Here is a 25,548-nt window from a genome sequence, read left to right on the forward strand (position 1 = left end):
TAAAGAAATAGTCTCAGAAATTCAAATTCAGTTAATTAATTAAAGGCACAAATGCCCAAAACAACAATAACACACAACACAATACCAAAAAGAGTGCATATAGCATTGCACAGCCATATAAAAAAAGAAAAGAGCAACATCAGGGGTATAGATTACAGCACAAATATGTTCTGTGAGAAAAGATTACACTTCATTTTTTTATTTTTACATTTTGAAACTACTTGTGAAAAAGCCTTTACATTTAACTTAAAGTGTTGAAAGGCAGGACTCTTCCCTGACCATTTTGTTCTGTGTATGTAGTAAACGTACTAATATGACAAGTCAATTACTGTAGTAATTACAGTAAATTACTGTAATTGTATAATAATTTTACAATAATTGCATCTATACTTTTTTTAATGTAATTAAAGTTTGTCATCACACCTATTTCTTTAAAATAAAATATTTCCCTTTTGAGGGGGTGCGGTGGCGCAGTGGGTTAGACCGCAGTCCTACTCTTCGGTGGGTCTGGGGTTCGAGTCCCACTTGGGGTGCCTTGCGGCGGACTGGCGTCCCGTCCTGGGTGCGTCCCCTTCCCCCTCTGGCCTTACGCCCTGTGTTGCCGGGTAGGCTCCGGTTCCCCGTGACCCCGTAAGGGACAAGCGGTTCTGAAAATGTGTGTGTGTGTGTATTTCCCTTTTTTAAAATATTACATCCGAAGTGTTTTTACCAGGGGGCATAACCAAAATAAACGTTGAATTATTTCAGGGGTACTTTCACAAGAAGCGAATTGATCATTTATATTCATCTTAATTCTTTGGACAACAAACATTTTTACTGGGTCATTTACATTCATCTTGATTCTTTGGACAACAAAGGTTTTTACTGGGTAAATTTAATGGAGTAATTTATATTAAACCTCCCTAACTTTAGTAGTTATACAGTATTTATTGGGGATCATCCAGATTTTTTCCAATCAATCTGCCTCCCAAGTGAGGACTTCCAGTATCTTGTAACCCAAGGATATTGTCAACATACAGTATAAATCTTAGAAATGTGTTATTATATCCACGACTCAGATATCCTTTCCTTGCAATCTGATATGTGATTTAAATTCTACTAATGTTTCAAAAAGATGATTACTGTAATTTTGGAACAACATCAATATTTCTTTAGGAATGACATTAATTACAATAAAATATTGATCAGAATTAAAAGACGGTTTGTATCAACAAAGTCAAGGTAATTAGATGTTTCACTATCAGGATTTATTAGTTTAACCAAAATTATGCCAGTTTAAACCCAGTTTTCAAAAAATAAAGTTTTATTTCTAACTTTTATATACCTATTGTGGGGAAAACTTAAGCTTATACCTAAGAGTCCATGTAAGAAGTACATGCTTATGAAATCTAGCAAGTTTCAAAGGGTTTTTTCCAATATCAAAATTACATTTAAGTAAAAATTCTATATACCAACTTTTTATAAAAATTTTAATTGTTATATTTTAGATATGTAGACTATATACAATACACACACACACACACTGTCTAAAACCACTTGTCCCAAGTGGGGTTGCGGCGAACCGAAGCCTAACCCCGGCAACACAGGGCACAAGGCCGGAGGGGGAGGGATACACCTGGAAGGGGATGCTAGTCCATTGCAAGGCACCCTAAGCAGGAGTCAAACCCCAGACCCACCAGAGAGCAGGCCCCAGCCAAACACGCTGTGCTGCCACGCCCCCTCCTGTATACAATATACTTTGGTTCTTTTTAAAACTTTTTTTTATCCTTTTTATTTTAAAAATGGCATTAGATCTCCAAAAGAGTATATATACTTCCTATGATAATAAAGTTTTTTCCACCCAAAAATTTTAAAAGTTTAGAATTGATTGTCATAATACATGAATACCAGTGAGGTATATACTACTCTAGATTCGCTTTCTGACATCCCAGGGTACTTCTGGAAGAGTGGAACCTAACCCAACCCTGATGAATGTGCTATCCCCAGTCCTAAACAAAATATTCTCATTTAGACACCAGAATAATGTTAATAATGCTTTTTACAGAAGAGTTTCTGGTTACAGTCAGCTATTATAACTATATGTAAATGTAATATGTAAATATTCATCCCCTATATTATACAGTTTGTCCTGGTACTGTGATTTGCACTATTTTATTGTATCGTCTTTGCACTGTTGCATTTATTTTGCACTCCTGTATTGCTTTTCCCTCTGTTATCTTTTCCTACACTATTGTTTTGTATTGCTTCTTGTTTGGTTATATCAAAAGGACTCTGATCCTGCTGTAATGACTGCAGTCTCCATAGCTGTTGATCTGTTGCAGTTTCCACTGTCAGATTTGTGAATCCACAATGATCTGAGGATAAAATGTGAAAAGGATATGTTAGTGTCTTTTGGTGCAATATTACAATACCAGTGATAAGTTTGAGGAAACTTACCTGAAACCAGGATTATTGGCATTTTAAACTGTGTAAACTTGTCTATAAAAACCAGGCAATGCTGCTTGGAAGTATGTGAACCCTATAGGAATGGTCATTATTCTTGTATATAATATTAAAATTAACCCATAATATCAAAATATTAAATCTTAAAATAAACTTATAACATGAAAAATGATTATGATTTACACACCTGATTCTACTTAGCTACTTGTTTAACCAATACAACTTGGGGTTCACCTGCACTACTTCTGTATTTCTATTATACACATGATTTTCTCTGAACCAACAAATGGAATTAGTAATTACACACCTATTATGCCAGATGAGAAAGAGTGGTTTTGATTACATTATGGTTTTGTAGTAAAACGAAGGGGCACAAGATTTTCACATACTTTCAAACAGCACTATATATTTCAATGTATGATCTTCATACTTATAGCAAGCAGACAAAATGAAAATTGTAAATGTCTGCAATGAGCTGGTATCTCGTTAGAGGTCTACAGTCCAGTATGCTTCCAGAATAGACTCCAATCTGCTGCCACCCTGCCTTAGGATAAGTGGTTCTGATAGTGAGTGAGAAAAGTCCAAAGTAAACTTGAAAATTTTGTATGTTTAAAAAGTATTATTACCCAGGACAGGAGGATTTCAGTTTGATTTAAGTCTGAAATGTTTTGGCATTATGATACCCTGCTGTCCTAAATAGTGTGGAAGTGAAACTCCACCGGTAATCTGGTCTTCCTTTGTTGTCTGGTGTGATGTGTTAATTAGAGGTTAACAGGGGTATGTGACTCATAAAAGCATCACCTGTGTATGTTGGGTTGTTATGAAGAACAAGTGTCTCCCAGTGAAACACCGCTCAGCAGATTCTCAATCATCTGAAATAAAATCAGAAAGAGGCTGGATAACAGTATTATTTTCATTACATAAGAAATTGTCAGGAATAATAAGTTCACCTGCATTGAAAGCATGGTACAGAGGTTTCATAGTAGTTAGGTAAGAAGACAGAAAATAGATTACCGTCTGTATCAGCTGAGGATCTTTGGGATTCAGCTGTAGACCTTTGCTAGTCACATGAACCCTCAAGAACACCTTATATGCTGCAGTAAACATATTGAAAAAGAATTCACATGTGTGGTCTGAATCTTGATTCAAACATTATTTGCACATGATAATATATGATTGTTCCCTTGAACATCAAGCTCATCTGCTAAATTGTGCACTGATTTAATGGAAAACTACTTATAACCCTCCTTTTGGTTTAAGTCAACATTTCCTTCATCTTCATGACACTGGAGGAAATTCTTAATTTCATAAAAGCCTATGAAGTGTAAAAAGAAATTTAATTATTGTGTCTTTTAGGTAAAAATGTTACCTTTGACACAGCTGCCATCTGTCTGAAACACCCAGCGACCATTGACATTGACATTTTTGCTGAAAGTCAACCCTGCGATTGAAGTAGAGCTCAATATATTGTAGTGGTGTGCTGAATCTGCTGTGTTATAGCCAGCCTGAACATAAGACAGACAGAAAGACAAACCGTTTAGATATTTTATGGACTAAAATCATTAAGACTGATCAAAAATGTGGCATAAATTTGCTAATAATGTTACAAAAATTTAAGTGTAAATATCATGCTTACCTCTGCATATGAAATTACATCTGAGATCCGACCATAGTTGAACAGTACAAAGGACAGATCCCCATTTGAGACCAGAACCACCTGGAAGGAGGTTTCCTAAAAGAGATGTATATGTTTGGGTACTGGAATTTGTTCTGGAATTCCTCATTAACAAAATCATTGTAAAGAATAATGCTTGAACATCGCTGAGGGTAGCTGGTCCATTTCTGGGACTGGAATTAAGAACCTTATGAACAGAATTTCAAATTCATCAAAAATTTTTGTTTTCCTCTATGTTTATATCCATTAATGTGCACATTTATCGATATAAAGCACACCAAAAAGATTACAGAACAGGTCATATTTTTCTGTTGAAGAGTATAGAATATAACCAGCTCATTTCTGGGACTGAAATAGTAACCAGAAGCTGAGAAGTCTTAAGACTTTGTTTGAATATAAATATCATAAAAAGATTTCTTTCTTGATTCTTTACTCAGGACTCTCAATCTTCTTTTAATCTGAAGCAACGACAGATTTCTTTGCTATTTCAAGGTGCAGTGCCAAGGAGTAGCGTTTTTACCGTGTCCATGTTGTAGAAGGCCACACTGTCCCATGTGGCAATGAAGACCCAGGTAGCAGTGAAGTTCAGCTGAGGAAAGTACTGGTTTATGTCACTTGTGGCCCGTTGGAGATCACTGCCACTGGTCACTTGACGGTAAGAGATGATGCCACTTTTTGTGGTGTTCCAGTTACTCCATAAAGGAGCAATGACATCATAGCCAGACTGAAACATTGAAGAGTATGGACTGCTCACTGGTTGATCAAAGGTCAGGAAACCATTGTTGTTCACCTGAAATAAAAGAACAAATAAACGGGTGATGCTCTTAAATGTGCGGTAATATATATCTGTGCACCGTGTGAAGTAAGAAAAGAAGTACAAATGTACTTGAAAGTCTCAAGTACAATTGCTTGAGACTTTCATGTCTGCAGTTATGTCTCCATCTCTTCATGTAATGCATAAATTGTTGTACTTTTGCTGAGATGTATGTCGCTTTGGACAAAAGCGTCTGCTAAATGAATACATGTAAATGTAAATGTAATACAAAGAACATGGAGCGAAGAGACACGCTGAGTGTGTTCTCGTAAGGAAAACTGAATTAGTGCAGAACTCAGAACCCTTTAATACCAGTATTCAGCATATTGGAATGGGTTGTGGTTTGGTGCTGAACATGAAACAACAGCACGACGCAATAACAATATACTGGACAATTACCATGTCAAGTAATAGATAAGACAACAACACGATGGCAAACTGAAGTACTACATTACCTGTTAAAGCTATTAAAAAAAAATCGGAAGAAAGCGAGAATGCGGAGAAAAAAATTTTTTAAGGAAAGTTTGAAATAAGTTCTAATGTAGTGTTCTTGTGGGGGTGCGGTGGCGCAGTGGGTTGGACCGCGGTCCTGCTCTCCGGTGGGTCTGGGGTTCGAGTCCCGCTTGGGGTGCCTTGTGACGGACTGGCGTCCCGTGCTGGGTGTGTCCCCTTCCCCCTCCGGCCTTACGCCCTGTGTTACCGGGTTGGCTCCGGTTCCCCGTAACCCCGTAAGGGACAAGCGGTTCTGAAAATGTGTGTGTGTGTGTGTGTGTGTGTGTGTGTGTGTGTGTAGTGTTCTTGTTATGAAACGTGTTATGCCACTTACATAAAGTTGGTTGTATGGTTTTCCAAAGTATGGAAACATATTAATTAAGGGGATAGCAGAGGAACTTCCGTCATCCACACTTGGGTTCACTGTGTCTCCATTACTGGGCCCATATGGGTAGAAATTTTCTAAGACAAATGAGAGAAAAGTAAAAATCTCAGACTGCAATGGACTTGTGTCCCATCCATTTACTCAAAGTTCCAACTCAGGTTAGTTTTTAGGACACAACGCTAACTTATCCAATAAAATAAACTGCATAATTAATATTGAAAACTTGCTTCTTAAACCCATCATATCAGTAAAAATATTTACCTTGGAAGAGACAATCATTCAGACAGTAATCGGTGCGAAACACCCAGCGACCCGATGTGTTGACATTACTCGTGAAAGACAAGTCGGTGATGTTGCCTTGGAATGATTCGGCCATACTGAAGTAATTTGATGAATTTAATGAGTCATATCCAACCTAAAAAAAAGAACATTAATAAAATCAAAACCAGGATGTTTTGTTTACTTCACTGCCAGAAACGGTCAACAGTTCGATCAACCAATGGGAACAGTAACGAATTAGTACTTCTATGGACTGTAGTATAATCTTGACAGTTATACCTTGTCAGGTCCGCACACGTCCTGCGTCACCACAGTACAATGGTCAGGAGGGGTGGGGGGAGCCATTGATACTTGGAACCCCAGAGGATTAATTGTCTCCCTTCTTCTTTCAAGTTGGGATGGGGAATTTTTTGAATTTCTCTCCAATGTTGTCAGCTGACTTAATGTATTGTTAATTATGTATGTTATATGTGTTATTTTTCAGTAACATTATTTAGCATTCTAACTTTGTTCAGTGCTCAGTGTCACTGGTGAGCAGTGTTCTGTAAAAACTAATTGAATTTACTTGAATTGTGTCTTCATCCGAATTTCTGAATCTTGTGCAGCACACAAATATATGATACTACCATGTTCACATTTTTCGTGTTTTAATGCAGTAACTAAGTTATAACTGTAGCAACAGGCATATCATTATGTTTCTTTCCCCAGACATGTACTTCAATCAAAGAGATGATACTCACACATTATAATTTAATAAATCACAGACTCCTTACCTGGACATTTTCACTAATTGGGGCAAGGTTTCCATAGTTCATCATGACAAATGACATATTCCCATCTGAGACCAGAACAACCTGGAACATGATGTCCTGAGAGGGACAGGAAGGTTGCATAGGTAGATTTTTTTAAAACAAACAAAATTATTATTGCCATCTTCATTGCTGGTCTTACAATTTATATAGCTGATTTAAGGTATGAAGTAATTTTTAAAAAATATTCAGATTCACAAATATAGTAATGATTTTCTCTGTGAATGAACTAGCCATGCTCCATCACAACAAATAAAATATTGCTTATACAGTCATGTGCCTCTTAATGACATTTCACTTATGACTGACCAAATATATGGCGGTGGTCCCATAAGATTATAATAGAGCTGAAAAATTCTTGTCAACTAGTGACATCATAGCTGTCATAACGTCGTAGCGCAATATGCTTTGTGTTTGTGGTGGTGCTGGTGTAAACAAACATCCTGTGCTGCCAGTCGTATAAAAGTAGAGCACATTCAGTTGTGTACAGTACATAATACTTGATAATGATAAATACCTATGTTACTGGTTTATGTATTTACTATACTGTACTTTTTATCATTAGAGTGTACTCTTTCTACTTATCAAAACGTTTCCTGTAAAACAGTGTGCTGTATTATGCCAGCAGCAGCGTCATAAATCTTGTGTTTACCTCATCTCTTGAGTGTATTGAGGCTATACCATCTAAGCGTGTATAAGTACACTCTGTGATCGAGGCTATACCATCTAGGTGTGTATAAGTACACTCTATGATGTTTGCACAATGACAAAATCGCCTAACAACGCATTCCTCAGAACGTACCCCTGTCATTAAGCGATGCATGTTTGTATACACACGCTACATAGCCAAAGGTATGTGGACACACAAACATCACACCCATGTATGCTTGTTGAATGTTTAATTTCAAAACCATGGGGATTAGTGTCGCTGGTCACCTTTTGCTGCTATTGCAATCCCTTCTCTTCTAGGTAGACTATCCACTGGATTTTGGAACATGGGTGAGAAAATTTGCTTTCATTCAGACACAAGAGTATTAATGAAATCAGGCACTGATATTGAGCGATGGGACTTGACTTGCAGTCGGCTTTCCAATTCATCCCAAAGGAGTTCAATGGGGTTCAGGTCTGGGCTCTAAACAGGCAAGTCTTGTTCTTCTACACAAGACTCAATAAACCATTTCTTTATACAGCGTGCTTTGTGCACAGGGGCATTGTCATGCTGAAACAGAAATCCCCAAGCTGTTGCCTCAAAGTTGGAAGCACACTAATGTCCGGACGTGAAACAAACACAGATGTGTTTTGCTGTTACAACTGGACACAGGTGTAAAGTGCAATGCTTTCAACAGCAGAGTGTTGATACAAGTGTGCAGTGCAGTGCAGTGCATGGGTGACAAGGAGTCAGAGAGACACACAAAGTGTTCTTACATGACTGTATGCTTGATTTTTTGCATCTATTAGTAATGGGTATGGCTGAAACAGCCAAACCTGTTAAGCAGAAAGGGTGCCCACATACTTTTGGCTGTCTAGTGTGTGTGTGTGTGTGTATATATACCTATATATAGCTTTAGCTCTTTCAGAAATAATTCAGTTTCAGCAGATCACCTGACATTTCTTCACCCCAAAAGTGCCCAATATCTCTGAGAAATGCTCCAGAAGATCTGAGAGGACATGTCTTGATAACACAATATATCACACGGTTCTATAGGAAAACTGCTTGTGGAAAATTTTGCTATAGTCTTGGTCCAAAAGCCTGTAGTATTTTGTGTGTGTGTGTGTGAGGTGCTACTGTCCAGCAGAAATGGAAGAAGGCTGATAAGCTACATGGCCACCTGAGCAAGACAGACTGACTCCACCAGAAGGATTTGTGGGGTTCTTACTGGTGTCATCAGTGTGCAGTGTTGTGAACTGTATATTTTGTTTGAGACCTTGTTCTCATTCATATGCACTAAAAGTTGTATGAAGGCTTTGTAAATAGCCTGTAAAAACCCCAGCTGTGTATTATGTGTAAATCATTTTTTTTTTTTTTTTGTAAATAAGTGTAAATAGGCAACTGCCTGTTTTTTTTCAGTTACAAGACAGGCTAGATTGGTTTTTTTGGTTTGTTTGATTTGATAGGGTAAGTAGGCATCACTAAGGGCAGGCTTCATTTCTGTTTGTTGTGTTGGTGTGGCACACCCCTGGAGAGACGGCTTATGGGTTGCTTGTGTTCAGTAAAACAGACCACCTTCTTGCAGTGTGAAAGAATTGGTGACCTTCTTTCTGGTGGTAGCTGATCTCAACAACCTTGTGTCACTGCCCAACCCTAGACTGGGCTGTAACAGTTTGCAGACATCAGCAGTGTATACTTTTACATTAAACTAATATCTGACACTTACATTGTCCATTGCTGGTTGATATTCCGGCCAGTTCCATGTGGCAATGAAGACCCAGGTAGCATTGAAGTTCAGTTCAGGAAAGTAATGGTTTATGTCACTAGTGGCCTGTTGGAGGATGCTGCCACTGGTCACTTCACGGAAGCTGCTCACACCTCTTTGGAGACTGTTAATGTCCATCCAGAAAGGAGCAATGATATTATTTATTGAATAGGTTGGGATGGTGGCAGGGTAAGAGGTGGCTAATACTGATCCTAAGCTCAAGAGCCCATTACCATAAACCTACAAGTGGAGAAAAAGAACAATACGAAAATTCTTTTATTAATAAAAATCACACGTTCTAAGTTCCATGAAGCTGGCTACCCTAGAAAAAGCACAGAAAATCCCCTATAACTTGTTACTACTGTGTTTGTGCTGTTTTGTGCCAAGACAATTGAAGCTTGTGCCATTTTTGTTTTTAAGATAATAGAAATTATTAATTGCAGGCTGAGACATCACCCAGCACCCCTATAACAGCCAAATAGATCCGAAACCCGGCTCATTCATTAGTGGTGCTTTTGTGCTTTTTGCGCTGTTGAAAGCATCATTCCATTTCTTTTACTTTTTGAGATATTAATAACTATTAATGAGAAATTATATAGCATTATCATATTTAAACAGGTGTTTAGAAACTGTAAAAGAACAAATTAAAACATTTGCAATGTTTCCACTTACAATTGTTTGATAATATTTGCCACCAAAGAAGGGAAAATTGTTTGTCTGACTCTGACTTGAATAATAATAGTGATAATAATAATAATAATAAAAGTAATAATAATAATTCCAGAATTGCTGTGTATCTCCATTATTTGTGCCAAATGGGTAGAAAGGTCCTGAAAAAGCAGAGTAAAACACAGACTGGGTATTCATTCACAAAATTATATACAATGCAATAGAACAAGGAAAGATTAAAAAAATCACCCAAAGAGATGATGCTACTACTGCTTTAGTGTATAACGCTCTACATCGCACTCAGTTCTCCACCTCTCTGATGTCTCCACTGGCTTCCCTTTCTCCGAATTCTGATACTGTCTTGATCATAACCCCTGCTTTGTTTGCCTTTTCTCAGTGGGTCTTTCCTAATGCACAGTGAACAATCGCTCATTATCTTATTTCAAATTTCACTCTCAAACTGTGGCATGAGCTGCCATTTGACATCAGCTGTGCTAAAAGTCCTGTCCTTCTGGCACCTTTGGAAAATTTCTCTTTTCTTGTAACCTTGGACCATCTTAAACACCTTCAGCCACTGCTGCCATCTCACTCTTCTGTTTCCTAGGCTAAAAGCATCTTCTTCCACAGCAAACTACAGTCTGGAATCAACAATCCACACAAACTCTTCTCCACTTTCTCAGTCTACTCTGCTCTTCTCCCCCTCTTTGCTCCTCTCTCGCTGCTGATGATTTTGCGTTGTTCTTCAACAAAACAAAGTTAACTCTATCACAGACAAGTTCTTAGCACTTTCCTAAAGCACAAAGAATTAATATTTTCACTAAGAAATAACTATTTTTTGCAGATTTATTATACCTTTGGTATAATTCATGTTTAACTGAAAGACCCAGCGACCTCCGTCATTGATGTTGCTGCTGAAAGTTAGGTCTGTGTATGAAATTTGATCCAGGATACTGAAGTAAATCATTGAATCAGCAGTGACAAATCCAGCCTGAAAGCAAAAATTAAACAGAATTAAGATTTTTTAAATGCACCACAGTTTGCTCTATAGCAGTGACTGTATTTTAAACATTTTTAAACAGTGAATAGAATTTCTTTAATTATAATTTCCAGATTTTTTAAATATTATGATAAAAAGTGGCCTAAAATACCAGGCAAATATCACAAATGTTTTACAGGTTAACACAAAAAAATTTTCTGCCTACCTGCATATTTGAGATCACAGAAGAGATTCGCCCATAGTTCAACAGTACAAAAGAGAGATTTCCATTTGAAATCAGAACTACCTGGAAAGAGGTTTCCTAGATAAAAAGAAAGATCTGTAAGTCTGGCACTGTGGCTTTCTTTCGGAGGGAAAAATCCCTGCTCATGTTCTTTAAAATTCTAAAATTCTTTCACAGTGACTTTATCTTTTAGTCTTAATAAATCTTTGATTTCTTCAATATGTAAAACCCAACAAACAAGAACAAATCATTTCAGAAGCATTTACTGTGTCCATGTTGCCATAGGCCACGCTGTCCCATGTGGCAATGAAGACCCAGGTAGCAGTGAAGTTCAGCTGAGGAAAGTACTGGTTTATGTCACTGGTGGCCTGTTGGAGATCACTGCCACTGGTCACTTGACGGTAAGAGATGACGCCACTTTTTGTGGTGTTCCAGTAACTCCATAAAGGAGCAATGGTATCATAGCCAGACCCAAACATCGAAGAGTAAGAGCTGCTCACTGGTTGGTCAAAGGTCAGGAAACCATAGTTGTTCACCTAAAGGAAATGGTAAGAACATGCAAATATATTGTGAATTGCATATTTGTTAAAAAGTTCTATCAATGTGAGAGGGTGGTGTAGTGGGTTGGACTGGGTCCTGCTCTCTGGTGGGTCTGGGGTTCGTGTCCCACTTGGGGTGCCTTGCGACGGACTGGCGTCCCGTCCTGGGTGTGTCCCCTCCCCCTCCGGCCTTACGCCCTGTGTTGCCGGGTTAGGCTCTGGCTCCCCGCGACCCCGTATGAGACAAGCGGTTCAGACAGTGTGTGTGTGTGTGTGTATATCAATGTGAAATCATTTTTTAATAGCAGGCAATATTTTGACAGTGGAATTTTACATTGTCACCATACCATATTTACACAAAAAATGCATGTGCACACATACAGTCTGAAACCACTCCTCCTGAATGGGGTCACGGTGAACTGGAGCCTAACCCAGCAACACCCAGGATGAGACAACAGTCCATCGCAAGGTAACCCAAGCAAGACTTGAACCTCAGACCTACCAGAGAGCAGGACCCAGCCAAACCCACCGCACCATCACACTTCCCTGTTGTATTTTTTAATACTTTAAATAAAGATGTATAAACTCAAAAATGTTATTGTGTTTAGCAACTAATAGAACCACTTACATAAAGTTGATTATGGACTGATCCAAAGAACTGAAAAGTCTCATTTAAGAGAATAACAGAAGAACTTTCATCATCCGCAGCTGGGTTCACTGTGTCTCCATTGTTTGGACCAAATGGGTAAAAGTTTTCTGAGACACATGAAGAATAGAGAAGAAGCTCAGTAATTCAGTTCAGAGATTGTATGTTGCAACAGTTGGAGCAAAGTAATCCCACAGCATGCTATATATGATGTATGGTAGAATACATTTCAAATAATACTATTCAGTGACTGACAATGAAAAACGTAACTAACTAATTAAGATTTTCTGAATTAAGGTCATTCTTAAAAGGCCTTTGGCAAAAAAAAAAAAAAAAAAAATCAAACTATCACATAAGAATATTTATATGTGATAATGATATGAAATATTTAATTTTTTAACAAATATATGACACTATGAATGTGATTCTAATTTGAAATGTGTCTAACACTTCTGCAGTTATAAGTATCCAGGGAAACAAAAACTGCCAGATTTCCTAATTAATGTTCAGTCATTTTTGGTTCACTCTACCACATTACAAGTCTGAATTTAGAGTGGTAAAATTAAACACGTATTTATGTATGACCCACCACCACAATTAACCTTTTGGGCCACAAATATTAACTTGTTGACATACAAGTGGTATTCCACTTTAACCAATCCAGTACTGCAAACTAAAAAAAATTTTTACCTTGGAGCAGACAATTATTAGGACAGGAATCAGTGCGAAACACCCAACGACCTGTTACATTCACATTACTGGTGAAAGACAAGCTGGTGATGTTGCTTTCAAAAGACTCGGGCATGCTGAAATAATTAGTTGAATTAATGGTGTCATATCCAACCTTAAACAGAGAAACACATAAATAAATAAATGAGAATTAATTTCGTTGCAAACCAAACTGATTAATGACATGACATTTTTAAGCTTGATAGCCCATCACATTTTGTTTCAAGCAGGCTGGACTTTTGTAATTTTTTTACTGTCGGGTTGTTCCTACCAAACTGTATCCAGGCTACAGTTGGTGCAAAATCCTGCTGCGAGAATTGTCGCTAGAACTAGGAAGTACGGCCACATAACACCGGTATTGAAATCGTTCCATTAGCTCCTGGTTACATTTAGAGTTGAAGGTGCTGAGCAAGCTGGGAAGGCTGGTTTGAAGCGCAGGTCCTTGAGGAAACAGGGTGCTCGGACCAAGAGCATTATTTTCCCGTGTGCCGGTCTTCAAATAAACGTTTGAGATGAACGCTGCCTGTGCGTCCTTTTTCACCCCATCCAAACCTACGGTGCCGCGTGCCGCAGTATTAAACTTATTTCTTCAAGATATGTTACTAACAATTTCTTGTTGAGCATTGTCTCCCTAGAATAAGAAATGAAGAGGCTGGCCGGCCATTACAGAAGCACTCCATGCTGACTGAAGATGATGACTGACCACCATGATGGATGAGGCGTACCTTGCTGAACTGGGAAAACAAGTTACCATGCAGCACCGATGCCTTTGTTACCTGTAATATGATTTAGTAGTTTTATTTAATATAGAATGCCCAGGAGGGGTGGGCAGCCACTGGAAGTTGGACCCCCAGGGGTTCTTTCTCCCTTTCAGTCGGGAGTATTTGTTCTTTTCCTCCGTGGAGACTAGGCTTACTTATAGCTTTATAAAAGCATTAATAATGTATTACGCTAGTCTGTAGTTTCTTTGTTTCCTTATCTGATGTATTTGTTTCTTTGCTCTGTGCTCATGTTCAAGCGCTGTGTCACAGCGTGAGAAGAGCTTTCTATAAAAAATAAATTGAACTGAATTGAATGACAAATATTTGTTGTTTACATGTGATGAAAATTTTGCATGCTAATTATTTTTTGCTAAAATAATTGGTTGAATTAGTTGTATTGAATCCAACCTACAAGAAGTATTTATCATTTATATACAAGAAATTTTACACATATAGGCATGACTGATGTTATTTGATAAGCCCACCCTACTGACAACTTGACATAATTTTCCAACAAAATAGGCATTTATTGAATGATATTACTAGTAATGATCAAGTTGTATTCAATCAGCCACCAAACACACAATGTTTTGCATGAAAAATACTGTAGTATTTTATATTAATTCAAACCATAGTAACAAAGTGCCTTTTTACACCAGAAATGCACCTCAATAAGAGACTTCACACTTATTTAATATATTAACCAAAATAAGGCAGTCTTTGTACCTGGACACTCTGAGTTTTCGGTGCAAGGTTTCCATAATTCATCATGATGAAAGATAAATGTCCATCAGAGACCAAAACCACCTGAAAGATTGTGTTCTAAAAGAGGAAAAAGGATTGTCTTTTGAGAAAAAAAACTTTAAAAACTCATACACAGAAAAATACTGATGAAATTCTTTTGTTTTATTTTAAAGAATTACTGCAAACTTTGGCAATACTGATCTCGAAAAAAAAATTCAAAATCATAATATATTTCAGTAGAAACACAACAAAATAAATCTTGTAGCATATGCTAAAACTAAATTGTGGGATTTTATCCAGTTTGTTCCTTGTGCAGGTGACAGAGTTTTGGAGGAATAATGCAAGATGAGTATTGGTTATATAATCATTCAGCAGTGTGCACTTATTACAATAACATTCATTATGAAATTGTATTATGTACATACCAGAGTAAATATTTTAAACCATTTATATATGACACTTACGTTGCCCATTGTTGGGTAATATTCCATCACGTTCCATGTGACAATGAAGACCCAGGTAGCGGTGAAGTTCAGCTCAGGAAAGTACTGGTGTAAATCACTAGTGGCCTGTTCAAGGACACTGCCACTGGTCACTTGGCGGTAGGAGACCACGGCGCTTTGTGTGTAATCAGTGAGCAACCAAAAAGGAGCTATGTAATTATTTCTAGAATAGGTTGGGAACTGGACAGGTGTTGTGTAAACATTCTGAGGAAAGGTCAAGTAGCCATAGGGGTAAATCTATAAATAGAGAAAAGGTACAATAAGAAAATGTTTTTCCTAAACAACTTTCTTTCTGATTTCAGTCATTAATTTCAATGTGAGATAATTATTTAGTTCCATTTCCAACCCAGAAAATCAGATGTACACTTAAAAAATAATTTTTGAAAACACTTACATATAGCTGATAGTATTTGCCACCAAAGAAGGGAAAATTAATGGGTGTTCCAGTCTGAGAATAATAACTATAATAATAATACGAATAATAATAGCCGTAGTAATAACTTGGAATGTATTGCTGTGTATCTCCATTGTTGGTGCCAAATGGAAGAAATGGTCCTAAGATAAATAGAATAAAACAGTGTATTGCAGTGTAAATGACAAACAACATCTTATGTGGTGCAATTCACAAAATACTTCACAAAGTGCCAGAGAAAAAAAAAGAAATTCTTGATGGTTCGATTAACTGTTGGGGTTATCTGAGGTTAACTAGTAGCACAGGGTGTTCCTGTGGGAAGACTGGAACTGCCTACTGCGTATATAGTAGATTATTAAGGTGAAGAGAGATTTACATGAAGGAGTGAATTGTAGTAAAGTATGCAAATATAAAGAGAAATAGAACATTGTTAATCATCATGCAGTAACTGTGGAGGAGAAATAAATAATTCATACAGCTATACCTTTTTCATAATTGATGTTGGTTTGAAAGACCCAGCGCCCTTTAACATTGACATTGCTGCTGAAAGTTAGATCTGTGTATGAGCTATATTCCATCATATTGAAGTAAATCATTGAGTCTGCAGTGACAAAGCCAGCCTGAAAACAACAATAAAGCAATGACACTTAGAACGTAACAGAAAAATTTTTTAAATAAGGTCAGAACAGGATTACAACTCAAATATCAATGTAAGTTAAAATTTGCTGATACCAGACAGAAATTTTCTCAGAAATTACCTGCATACTTGAAATCACAGAAGAGATTCTCCCGTAGTTCATTAGTACAAAAGATTGATCTCCATCTGAAATCAGAACCACCTGGAAAGAGGTTTCCTACAAAAAAGACAAAGATCTACAGGAGGAGTTCCGCTTTTATCTTAATGTTGCTAAGTACAGTTAATATCATGGTCCTAAGGGTTACGATCTCAACAAAAATACAAAAACAATCAGAGTCTCTTATTTTAAATTGGTTATTTAGTACTACATTTTTGCATATATTATGGGAGAAAATGTACACAATGTTGCTTGCTGAACTGCATAAAATAAGTATAAACCCATTTCTAGAATTTCTATTGAATCATCAACTTATTAATGTAACGAATAATTAATATAATGTATTAATGTAAAATTCTTTTGAAGATTGTAAAGGAAAGTTGTATATTGTCACACCCACACCATCAAGTCAAGCAACCGCACCTGCCACCAATCAGAGCGACTGGGGATAAAAAAGCCGTGATAAGGTCCTCACCCTCCCCTCAGTCCCCTGTCCTCGTTAATGATATATACGTATTTATATTAACATTGCTCATTGAAATAAGTCAAGCTCCTTAGCCAATAATTCGTGGTAAGAAATTTTCCTTGTATTCTAAATAAATATTTGATTTCATCAATATAAAAAAGCCAATAAACACAATAAAGTATCTGAAGTGTCCTTACTGTGTCCATGTTGTAGAAGGCCACATTATCCCATGTGGCAATGAAGACCCAGGTAGCAGTGAAGTTCAGCTGAGGAAAGTACTGGTTTATGTCACTGGTGGCCTGTTGGAGATCACTGCCACTGGTCGCTTGACGGTAAGAGATGACGCCACTTTTTGTGGTGTTCCAGTTACTCCAGAAAGGAGCAATGATATCGTAGCCAGACCGAAACATCGAAGAGTAGGGACTGCTCACTGCTTGGCCAAAGGTCAGGAAACCATTGTTATTCACCTGAAGAAAAAGTAAAAAAAAAAGGAAGAAAAAGCACATATAAGTATATGGAGAATTACATTTTTTATCATAAGTAACCTAAATAAGAGGAAATGTTCTTCATATTTTTTCCATTCAGTTGATGATTGCATGCAAAGCAATTTACAACATGATTTCTGTGCTAAGCAACTTACAGCGACTCTCCTGATTTGTGTACAACTGGTAAATTTATACTAGAAAAATTCTGATTTAGCATTATGGTAATTATAATAGTAGTATAACTTTGGGCCAAAATATTACAGCTAGAACTGTTTTTATAACAAAAAATAAAAATATTTATTTTATGGTTTCGTAAACCAGACTAAATAAGGACACATAAAAACAAGGATTTTGCTGTTTTCCTTCAATGAAGAAACTAAAACTATTGCATAACTCAAACTCACACACACACAGACTGAAACCGCTTGTCCCAAGCGGGGTCGCGGCAAACTGGTACCTAACCCACCCAACACAGGGCGCAAGACTGGAGGGGGAGTTGACACACCCTGGATGGGAAGGGATGCCAGTCCGTCGCAGGGCACCCCAAGTGGGACTCGAACCCCAGACCAGCCAGAGAGCAGGGCCAGACCAACTGGGTTCAGTATTTCCAGTTAAGAGCAGTTTAGAATATTCTGTGGTCACTGAAAACTAGTTATGCCACTTACATAAAGTTTGTTGTATTCTGTTCCAAAAAACTGGAGAGTCTCAGTTAATAGGATCACGGAGGAATTTCCATCATTCACAGGTGGGATCAGTGAATCTCCATTGTTTGGGCCATAAGGGTAAAAGTCATCTGAGCAAAAGGAACAACAAGGGAAAAGTATATTTTAGAACAAATAAAATCCACATGAAAAAAATAAATGTAGGATGGAAGAAGTAGAGCAAATATACTGTACTTTTAAATCATAATGTGTTACTGCGTTATGGTGAGGTATTGCAAGACTATAATATCTTGAAAGATAAGATATTGTAGGTATTGTAAGATATCTAAGTTGAACATTTATGCACAATTGTGATACTTCAGCGGTCTTTGATACACTAAAAACCAAAAAATCATGTAACAGTGTGCACCAACAATTGTAATTATTTTATTTTTGAAACTAATACTGCAACAAATGAAAATAGAGCGATTAAATTAAATGTATATTTTTCTGTACAACGCACCACCACAATTAACTATTTGTGCCACAAATATTAACTTGTTCAAATACAACCAAGTGGTATTACACTTTAACCAATCAACTATTGTAAATTTAAAAAAAAAACTTACCTTGGAACAGACAGTTATTGTAACAGTAATCAGTGCGAAACACCCAACGACCTTTTACATTGACATTACTGGTGAAAGACAAGTTGGTAATGTTGCTTTGGAATGATCCAGGCATGCTGAAATAATTGGTCGAATTCATTGTGTCATATCCCACCTTAAACAAACAAACAATTAAATAAATAAATGAGAATATTTCTTTGCAATCCAAATTAAGGACATGTGAGAAATATTTATTGTTTACATGTAATAGAAATGTTGCATACAAATATTACGAGGTTAGCAAAGGTTAGAGTGAAACTTATTCTGAACAGCTAAAGAACAAAATGCATACATGACCACATTTTAGGTAAATGATAACAAAATGCAACAGTGAGAAAAACAAATAATGGAATAAAAATGTGATGTAAATAGTGAGCACATGGTGGCACAGTTGATAGCACTGGTTTTCATGTTCTCCAGGAGTTCATCTGAATTTTTTCTGGGTGCTCTTGCTTTATCTCACATTTCAAATAACAAGCGTTTAAGGAAAATGCTGACATGACACTGGTCTTAGTGTGTATATTTACGTTTACATTTATTCATTTAGCAGGAGACATACAACTCGGAAAAAAATAATAAAAAAATCATTACATGAACAGACGGAGAGATTTGGATGCAAACACCTGATTCTTGAGGAGATTCAATTTTTCGCATACCTCCATGTAAAGCAGTATACATTAATCAAGGAGAGAGAGGCTGCTCTGGCCGACCGCAGACCATATGATAGTGGAAGGAGGGCAGTTTTGGTGGAATGTCTAAATTTGAATCCAGGCTGATAACCGTCAAGAAAATCATTCTGGACAAGGAATACAGATACCTAGTTACTTTTTGCCTTTTCCAAAGATTTTGACAGAAAAAAGTAGAAGAGAGATTAGCCTGTTGTTTTAGACTAAGTCTGGATCCAAAGCGAGTTTCTTTAACGGCACTAAGATGAGGGAAATTTTGAAAGCAGATGGGAATCAAACTTGAGGAGAATGGGCAGCTGATGATCGTGGAGATAAAAGAGACAAATTGCTGGAGAATGTCTTGTAGGAAAGGTGAAGGGATGGGATCGAGGGAGTAGGCTGTGGCTCTGTGTAACAGCAGAAGGTCACATATTTCACCTTCTGACAGCGGGTGAAATGTGGAGAACGAGACTTCTCATGGAGATTAAGGTAGGAGGGTGCTGAGAACTGTGATGGAGTTGACTTTGTCTCTGAAGAACAAGGCACAATCGTCAACACTGAGACAGGAGGAGGCACGTGAATGAGTGGGGAAGAGAAGGTGGATTGTGGAGGATATCAGCACCAGCACTGCAGGATGTCCTAGTTTCAGCAAAATAAGGGTTAATAATAGAAGGTGGACTGTGGACTGCGGAGTGTAGCTTTTTGTGGAAGAAAGTGGTTTTAGCCGAGGAACCAGAAGAATGAAGTGTTTTCCGTTATCATTGTTCTGCAACTTGAAATCTTTTGCAGGTAGTACGTCAGATAATAGAGTGGAACTGGGGCATGCTGGTGTGGATGTTAGAGGACAGAAACCGTCTAGAGAGGAAGATACGTGCAAGAGGTATCATACTGGTAAGAGCTTTTGCTTTTGAATCCCAAAGTTTTCAGTTTTAATCCACCTACTGCTTGAGTGGCCTTGATGAAGGTGCTTAAATTGCTCCAGTGAAAATTACTCTTCTGTCTAAGTGGGTAAATCATTGTAAGTACATCGTAAGATGCTTAGGAGAAGTGTCAGTTAAATGGGTCGTAACATTCCATCTCAGTGTAATAATATGGAATAAACATTTACATTTACATTTATTCATTTAGCAGATGCTTTTCTTCAAACCGATGGACATCTCAGCAAAAATACAATTTGTGCATTACATTAAGAGAAAGAGACATAGCTGCAGACATGTGACTCTTAAGTAAACCTAGTTTGTTACCTTCAACTTGATGTTCATCGCTTGAGTAGGTGCATAAAACGCAGGATAGATGAATTCGACAGATGGGAAAACATAGCCCAACATAGTTAACGTTTTTTTAATATTCACAAGCTATGGCTGGGTACCTTCATCAGCATGCATGCATACTATACCCAGAGGCAAATGTGTGAAGTTTAAAGAATTTGTTGATGTACTATTTGCAGTATTTCACTACTGGATTCCTTCTGTTACCTGTGTGTCCAGTAATTACAAAGTCAAAACCTGTTGCATCAAATCACGCTCTTCTGAGAAACACCTATACAATAGTAATAGCTCATTTTCACTTGTTTTCGGAATGAATTCAATGGCAAATCAGACAACATTGTCACTTGTTAAACCACAGTCTCCTTACCTGGACATCTGAAGTAGCAGACAGGTTACCATAGTTCATCAGAACAAATGATAAAGTCCCATCTGTGACCAGAACCACCTGGAAGGTTGCTTCCTGAGGTGAGATGAGGGATGCAGATTTAGTTGGGGTATATGGTAATATATTTACTTGGAAGAGAGATATAAATTAATACTTTTCAAAACAGAAAAAATTGTAAAGGAAAAATTCTTCTGCAGAAGTCGTTGTTATTGTTCATTGACAGAAGACTCCATTGTATAATAACCCAACATGGTCATCCAAGGATACTGTACACTGACATTAGAAATAATACATTTAACATACACTGGCTCCTCAGGCTAAAAACACAACTGAGCCTGGAAGCGTGTTCATAAATCTAGAGTAATTTTTAAGACTAAGTCCCAATCAGTAAAGTTTATTACTGAAGATTTCTCTTGGTTTATTTCTAAGTCACATTCTGAAAAAGTTTCAGATATAGGAATCAACTTCTAAGCTATGTGTTCGGACTTGCATTCAAATCCAGTTCTCTCAGGGTTTTACCACAGGTACACAGGTTTCCACCCGCAGGCTAAGGTCATATACTTCAGGTTAATGGGATATATTAAACAGTATTTACTGTGCAACTGGACAGATCTTTCATAGAATACAGCATAGCATACACCAGCAGATGGATGAGTTAATAATTGTAATACGATCTTATCACTGCAGGATGTCCTGGTTTCGGTGAAATATGGACCAATAATAATAAATCTTTAGAGTCACACACATTTCTGAACCGCTCGTCCCATGCGGGGTCGCGGGGAGCCGGAGCCTACCCGACAACACAGGGCGTAAATCTTTAGAGTCAATAAAAGTTAAAATACAGACTTCTGTTTTTTCTATACTCAGCTGACAAAGGCAATGCTGACTGGTGTCCAGTTTCTCTGAGAAACATCTGCGCTGTCTGTTACGTTGTTATTGATCGCTGTTACTCACTAATATCAGACACAAGATATAAACACCGTGGATGCATTCTAAATCAATGGGATCCCAAACTTCTGTTCTCACGGGATGCATTTTGCCAGAAATCTATCGGCTGGCTGAAAAACTGTTGGCTTTGCTGTGCGTGCTGTAAGATGTAGAGTAGCGTGACCATTTGCAACACAAAAAGCCAGTGTACATTGTTTAAAAGCCAAACATCAGTGAATGAAATGCAAAGTGAACTGAAATGCAAAGAATTATATTAGTTACAGGGGGAGCTGCTGAGTCATATTTCGTCCAGTTCCATGTGGCGATGAAGGCCCAGGCGGCGCTGAAATTCAGTTGAGGGTAGTACTGGTTTATGTCACTCGTGACCTCTTGTAGGACACTCCCACTGGTCACTTCACGGTAGAAGAGTGCACCATTTACACCATTGTTCCAGGTGGTCCAAAATGGAGCAATGAAGTCATTTCTAGAATAGCTTGGGAATTGGATAGGATAATAGTAGTCTGAAGTTTGTCCGAGGGTCAAGAACCCTTGCATGTAAATCTATAAATAGAGGGAGAAAAAAACGTGAAAAAGCGTTTCTTTCTAAAAATCAAGTTTTATATTAATTCCAGTTTTTATGGTAATTTATGAACACATGGATTCCAACTATATGATATTCGAGTAACAGCTGATACTGTATTTAGCATTTAAGAAAAGAAAAAGCACAAATGCAAATTGTCTGAATGAAAAAATATGCACTTACATTTATCAGATAGTATTTGCCTCCAAAAAATGGAAAACTAGTTTCTGGCTGAATCTGAAAATAATGTCCATAGTTGTAATAATAACTATTGTAGTCATACTGTGTGTCTCCGTTGTTAAGGCCAAATGGGTAGAAAGGTTCTGAAAGGAACAAAATGAAAACAAAGGACACAGAATTATTTATTATGCTGAGAAATTTGATCCTTGTCCCCTGATCCTTTTTAGTGCTCTCTGTCACTGTGTAATAAGAGTATGTAAAAAAACTGAGTTGTTTAAAAAACATATCAAACTGTTGATGTATAATGATAATTCTGATTACGGATTTTAATCAAGAATGGTGCTGTGGACTGGAAGGAATTGTCCACCTTTTCATAAATTCTGTACTTTTAATATTTTAAAAACATGCTATGAATACTGAAAATTATTTTATAAGTACATACTATACATTTTCAACATACTCCTTACATATATTGCACAGAGATTCACAGCTTGTTGAACCACTTAAATGTATTGCAGTAATATTTTGTATGAACAGTGTGAATCAGGTTATTCCTTTAAAAAATCTGTTTGTTCAAACTCTGACTTAACACTACAAATACGTACGTGTGTGCAAACACACACACACACACACACACACACACACACACACACACACACACACACACACACACACAGAGGCTGAAGCTACTTGTCCCAAGCGGGGCCGCAGTGAGCCGGAGCCTAACCAGGCAATGCAGGGAATATGGCTGGAGGTGGTGAGGACGCACCCAGGACGGGATGCCAGTCCGTCACAAGGCACCCCAAGTGGGACTTGAAACCCAGACCTGCCAGAGAGCAGGACCCGCCAAGACCACAGTGCCACCGCGCCCCCCACTGTGTGCAAACAGTATATGAAAAATGTATAAAGTAAGCATTTAATGCTGTCTAATGTATTTTCTTTCTTGTTCTTACTTTGCTTTACATTTACTTAGTTCAGTTTATCAAAATTACCTGACTGAGCCGTGTTCCCAGAAGCTGCTGTTAATGGAAATACTGATTAATTGTCCTTGTCAGTTATGCAGCATATAGATTTTGATAGCATGATAGTTCACAATAAGACCATAAAACTATTATTCTAATTCATTTCTAATTTACAAACATTGTAAATACATTTTAATTGGACATTTACAAAATTAATATTCAAATTAACAGTTACACATTCAACGTTTCACTTTTAAATGTGACCATTAAATGTGATCTTTTCAAAACAGTTTAGCTTGTCAGAACTAAATAAATAAATAGCTCTAAATTAATAATGGACAAAATTGGGCATTAGTTGTAAACAAGTGTGCATAGTGATAACATGATAATTTTTCTCACCATATGTAGTCAATAAGGAAACAATTTCAATATAAATAGAAGATGAACTGCATATAGCAGTACAAAATATTGAGAATTTCACTTGACAGGAAATATTCCTGCTGACATTGTCAAGCCCGCAGCCTCACGCTTCACCTCTCCTTTTGCAGACAATCAGGGCGGCCAAGCATAAAAGGATGCAACCAAGCGAGATCAGATCGCGGAACCTGCTCCATGAGCAACCACAACACTGTGCCTAGTGCCCTGTGCCTTCTTGAGATGTTTTCTCTCACCTATCCCTTATTCCTAGTTCACCCCCTTTCGACGACTCCCTTGGCTCCCTGACCTCTTATTTGCACTTTGACTCCAATATCTGTCCGATCCTTCTGACGACGTTTGCGAATCGCTTGACCCTTGCCTGTCCCTGACCGCTCTTCCTGGATTATCCTTCAACACAAGCACCAGCACTTGAGTACGCCTAGACCATCATCCGGCCATCAACATGACAGACATTGTACCTACAGTCTACATTTTGTTTCATATCTAGGAAATCAAAAATGTACCTGTCTCAGCGCTTGTCCCATCAGCTTCTGGGAAAAGAAACATTAATTTAATACAGTATCTGTTCAAGTTTATTTTGATATTTATGTTTGCAAAATAATCATACCTTAATTCAGTCATTATCAGTAATCACTTAAGAACTGCAACAGTTCAGAGTCTATCTTAGGAGCGCAGGCTGTAAAGTACAGTACAGCCTGCAGTTGAGGTCTGTTAGTCAGTGTCAAACTCTAGTCAATAACACTTAAATCTGTTTTTTTGCTATGTGGGGCATTATAATTCATATGTTTTGTTCTCATTCAATATTTCACCTAAATTTTACGAAAAAAACACAAAAAGCTAGAAAAGCAGTATGTTTTAGAAGTAGCACCACCATGCCTAATCATTAATGATAGTTGTCATATTAATGTATTAATATTGGTAAAAAAATTAATAACTCACCTAAGAGCAGCAGGTGCACCACACACAGAGACGCAAGAAGAAAACCCATGACAGCTTCTGAGAAAGAAAATCATGCAAAATATTAAGTATAAACATACACTTTCTTCTGTATAAAAACTGAACACTTATTTATTCATGAATTTTCACTATAATTCAGTTTGGTTTCCAGTTTTAAATGACAAAATAAGTACTTGCTGAACTGAACAGAAAACTAGTCTGTTGTGTTGAAGTGAAAGTGAGCTACTGTATGCCATGAGGTTAAAATGTTTTTTAGCAGCTTGCGCTGCCCTTTAAAGAGTGAGACGCGTGCAATACATTGTTTTGTCACTTTATGGGTGTGTTGCATTGTTGTCATGTCAGTGTTGTTATTCTGGTTTTGAGATGAAGGACACAAATGTCAAAGTATCACATGGTTTTAGAAACTAAATATTAAAAATCCGCAATTAAACTACTTTTATAAGACCCTGAAAAACTCCAAAAAAGAGAACTATTCTTACCTTTAGAGCTGTGTCGCAGGAATCTCTACTCTCAAATCAAAGGCTGTGTTTATGGAGCCCAGGTTTTTTCATACATTAACAGAAACCATTAAAGTCCACCTTGGACAGAACACCTGTCCA

General features: G+C 37.4%; 1 protein-coding gene and 1 long non-coding RNA gene across 2 annotated transcripts; both read right to left on the reverse strand.

Moving 5' to 3' along the window:
* Positions 1–2,113: 2,113 nt before the first annotated feature.
* Positions 2,114–3,532, reverse strand: LOC108940440 (uncharacterized). Its single transcript, XR_001966564.1, has 3 exons — positions 3,457–3,532; positions 3,244–3,314; positions 2,114–2,354 (listed from the first exon to the last, which is right to left on the reverse strand). It is a non-coding gene; the product is annotated as an uncharacterized LOC108940440 (long non-coding RNA).
* Positions 3,533–3,794: 262 nt separating this feature from the next.
* On the reverse strand, positions 3,795–25,166 carry LOC108933266 (uncharacterized). Its single transcript, XM_029250132.1, has 27 exons — positions 25,123–25,166; positions 24,932–24,988; positions 24,496–24,522; positions 22,596–22,735; positions 22,115–22,393; positions 20,888–20,980; positions 18,549–18,702; positions 17,944–18,071; positions 16,991–17,260; positions 16,292–16,387; positions 16,018–16,153; positions 15,516–15,676; positions 15,083–15,358; positions 14,601–14,696; positions 13,075–13,228; positions 12,367–12,494; positions 11,466–11,735; positions 11,182–11,277; positions 10,832–10,967; positions 9,983–10,140; positions 9,272–9,550; positions 6,861–6,956; positions 6,070–6,223; positions 5,758–5,885; positions 4,638–4,907; positions 4,079–4,174; positions 3,795–3,947 (listed from the first exon to the last, which is right to left on the reverse strand). The coding sequence occupies exons 2-27, from the start codon at positions 24,978–24,980 to the stop codon at positions 3,795–3,797; spliced, it is 4,023 nt and encodes a 1,340-aa protein (XP_029105965.1). The 5' UTR covers positions 24,981–24,988; positions 25,123–25,166.
* Between the last annotated feature and the right edge of the window lie 382 nt (positions 25,167–25,548).

This window comes from Scleropages formosus, chromosome 3 (genome assembly GCF_900964775.1).
Source record: "Scleropages formosus chromosome 3, fSclFor1.1, whole genome shotgun sequence".
Taxonomy (NCBI): Eukaryota; Metazoa; Chordata; class Actinopteri; order Osteoglossiformes; family Osteoglossidae; genus Scleropages; species Scleropages formosus.

Bases quoted from the DNA above. Each gene is read 5' to 3' on its own strand.
- LOC108933266 (XM_029250132.1), bottom strand. From the start codon at position 24,980: ATGGGTTTTCTTCTTGCGTCTCTGTGTGTGGTGCACCTGCTGCTCTTA. The intron at 11,736-12,366 runs GTAAGTGGTTCT...CATTTCCTTTAG, and splicing joins CAGTCCATAATCAACTTTAT to GTGAACAACTATGGTTTCCT. The intron at 4,908-5,757 runs GTAAGTGGCATA...CTTTTATTTCAG, and splicing joins AACCATACAACCAACTTTAT to GTGAACAACAATGGTTTCCT.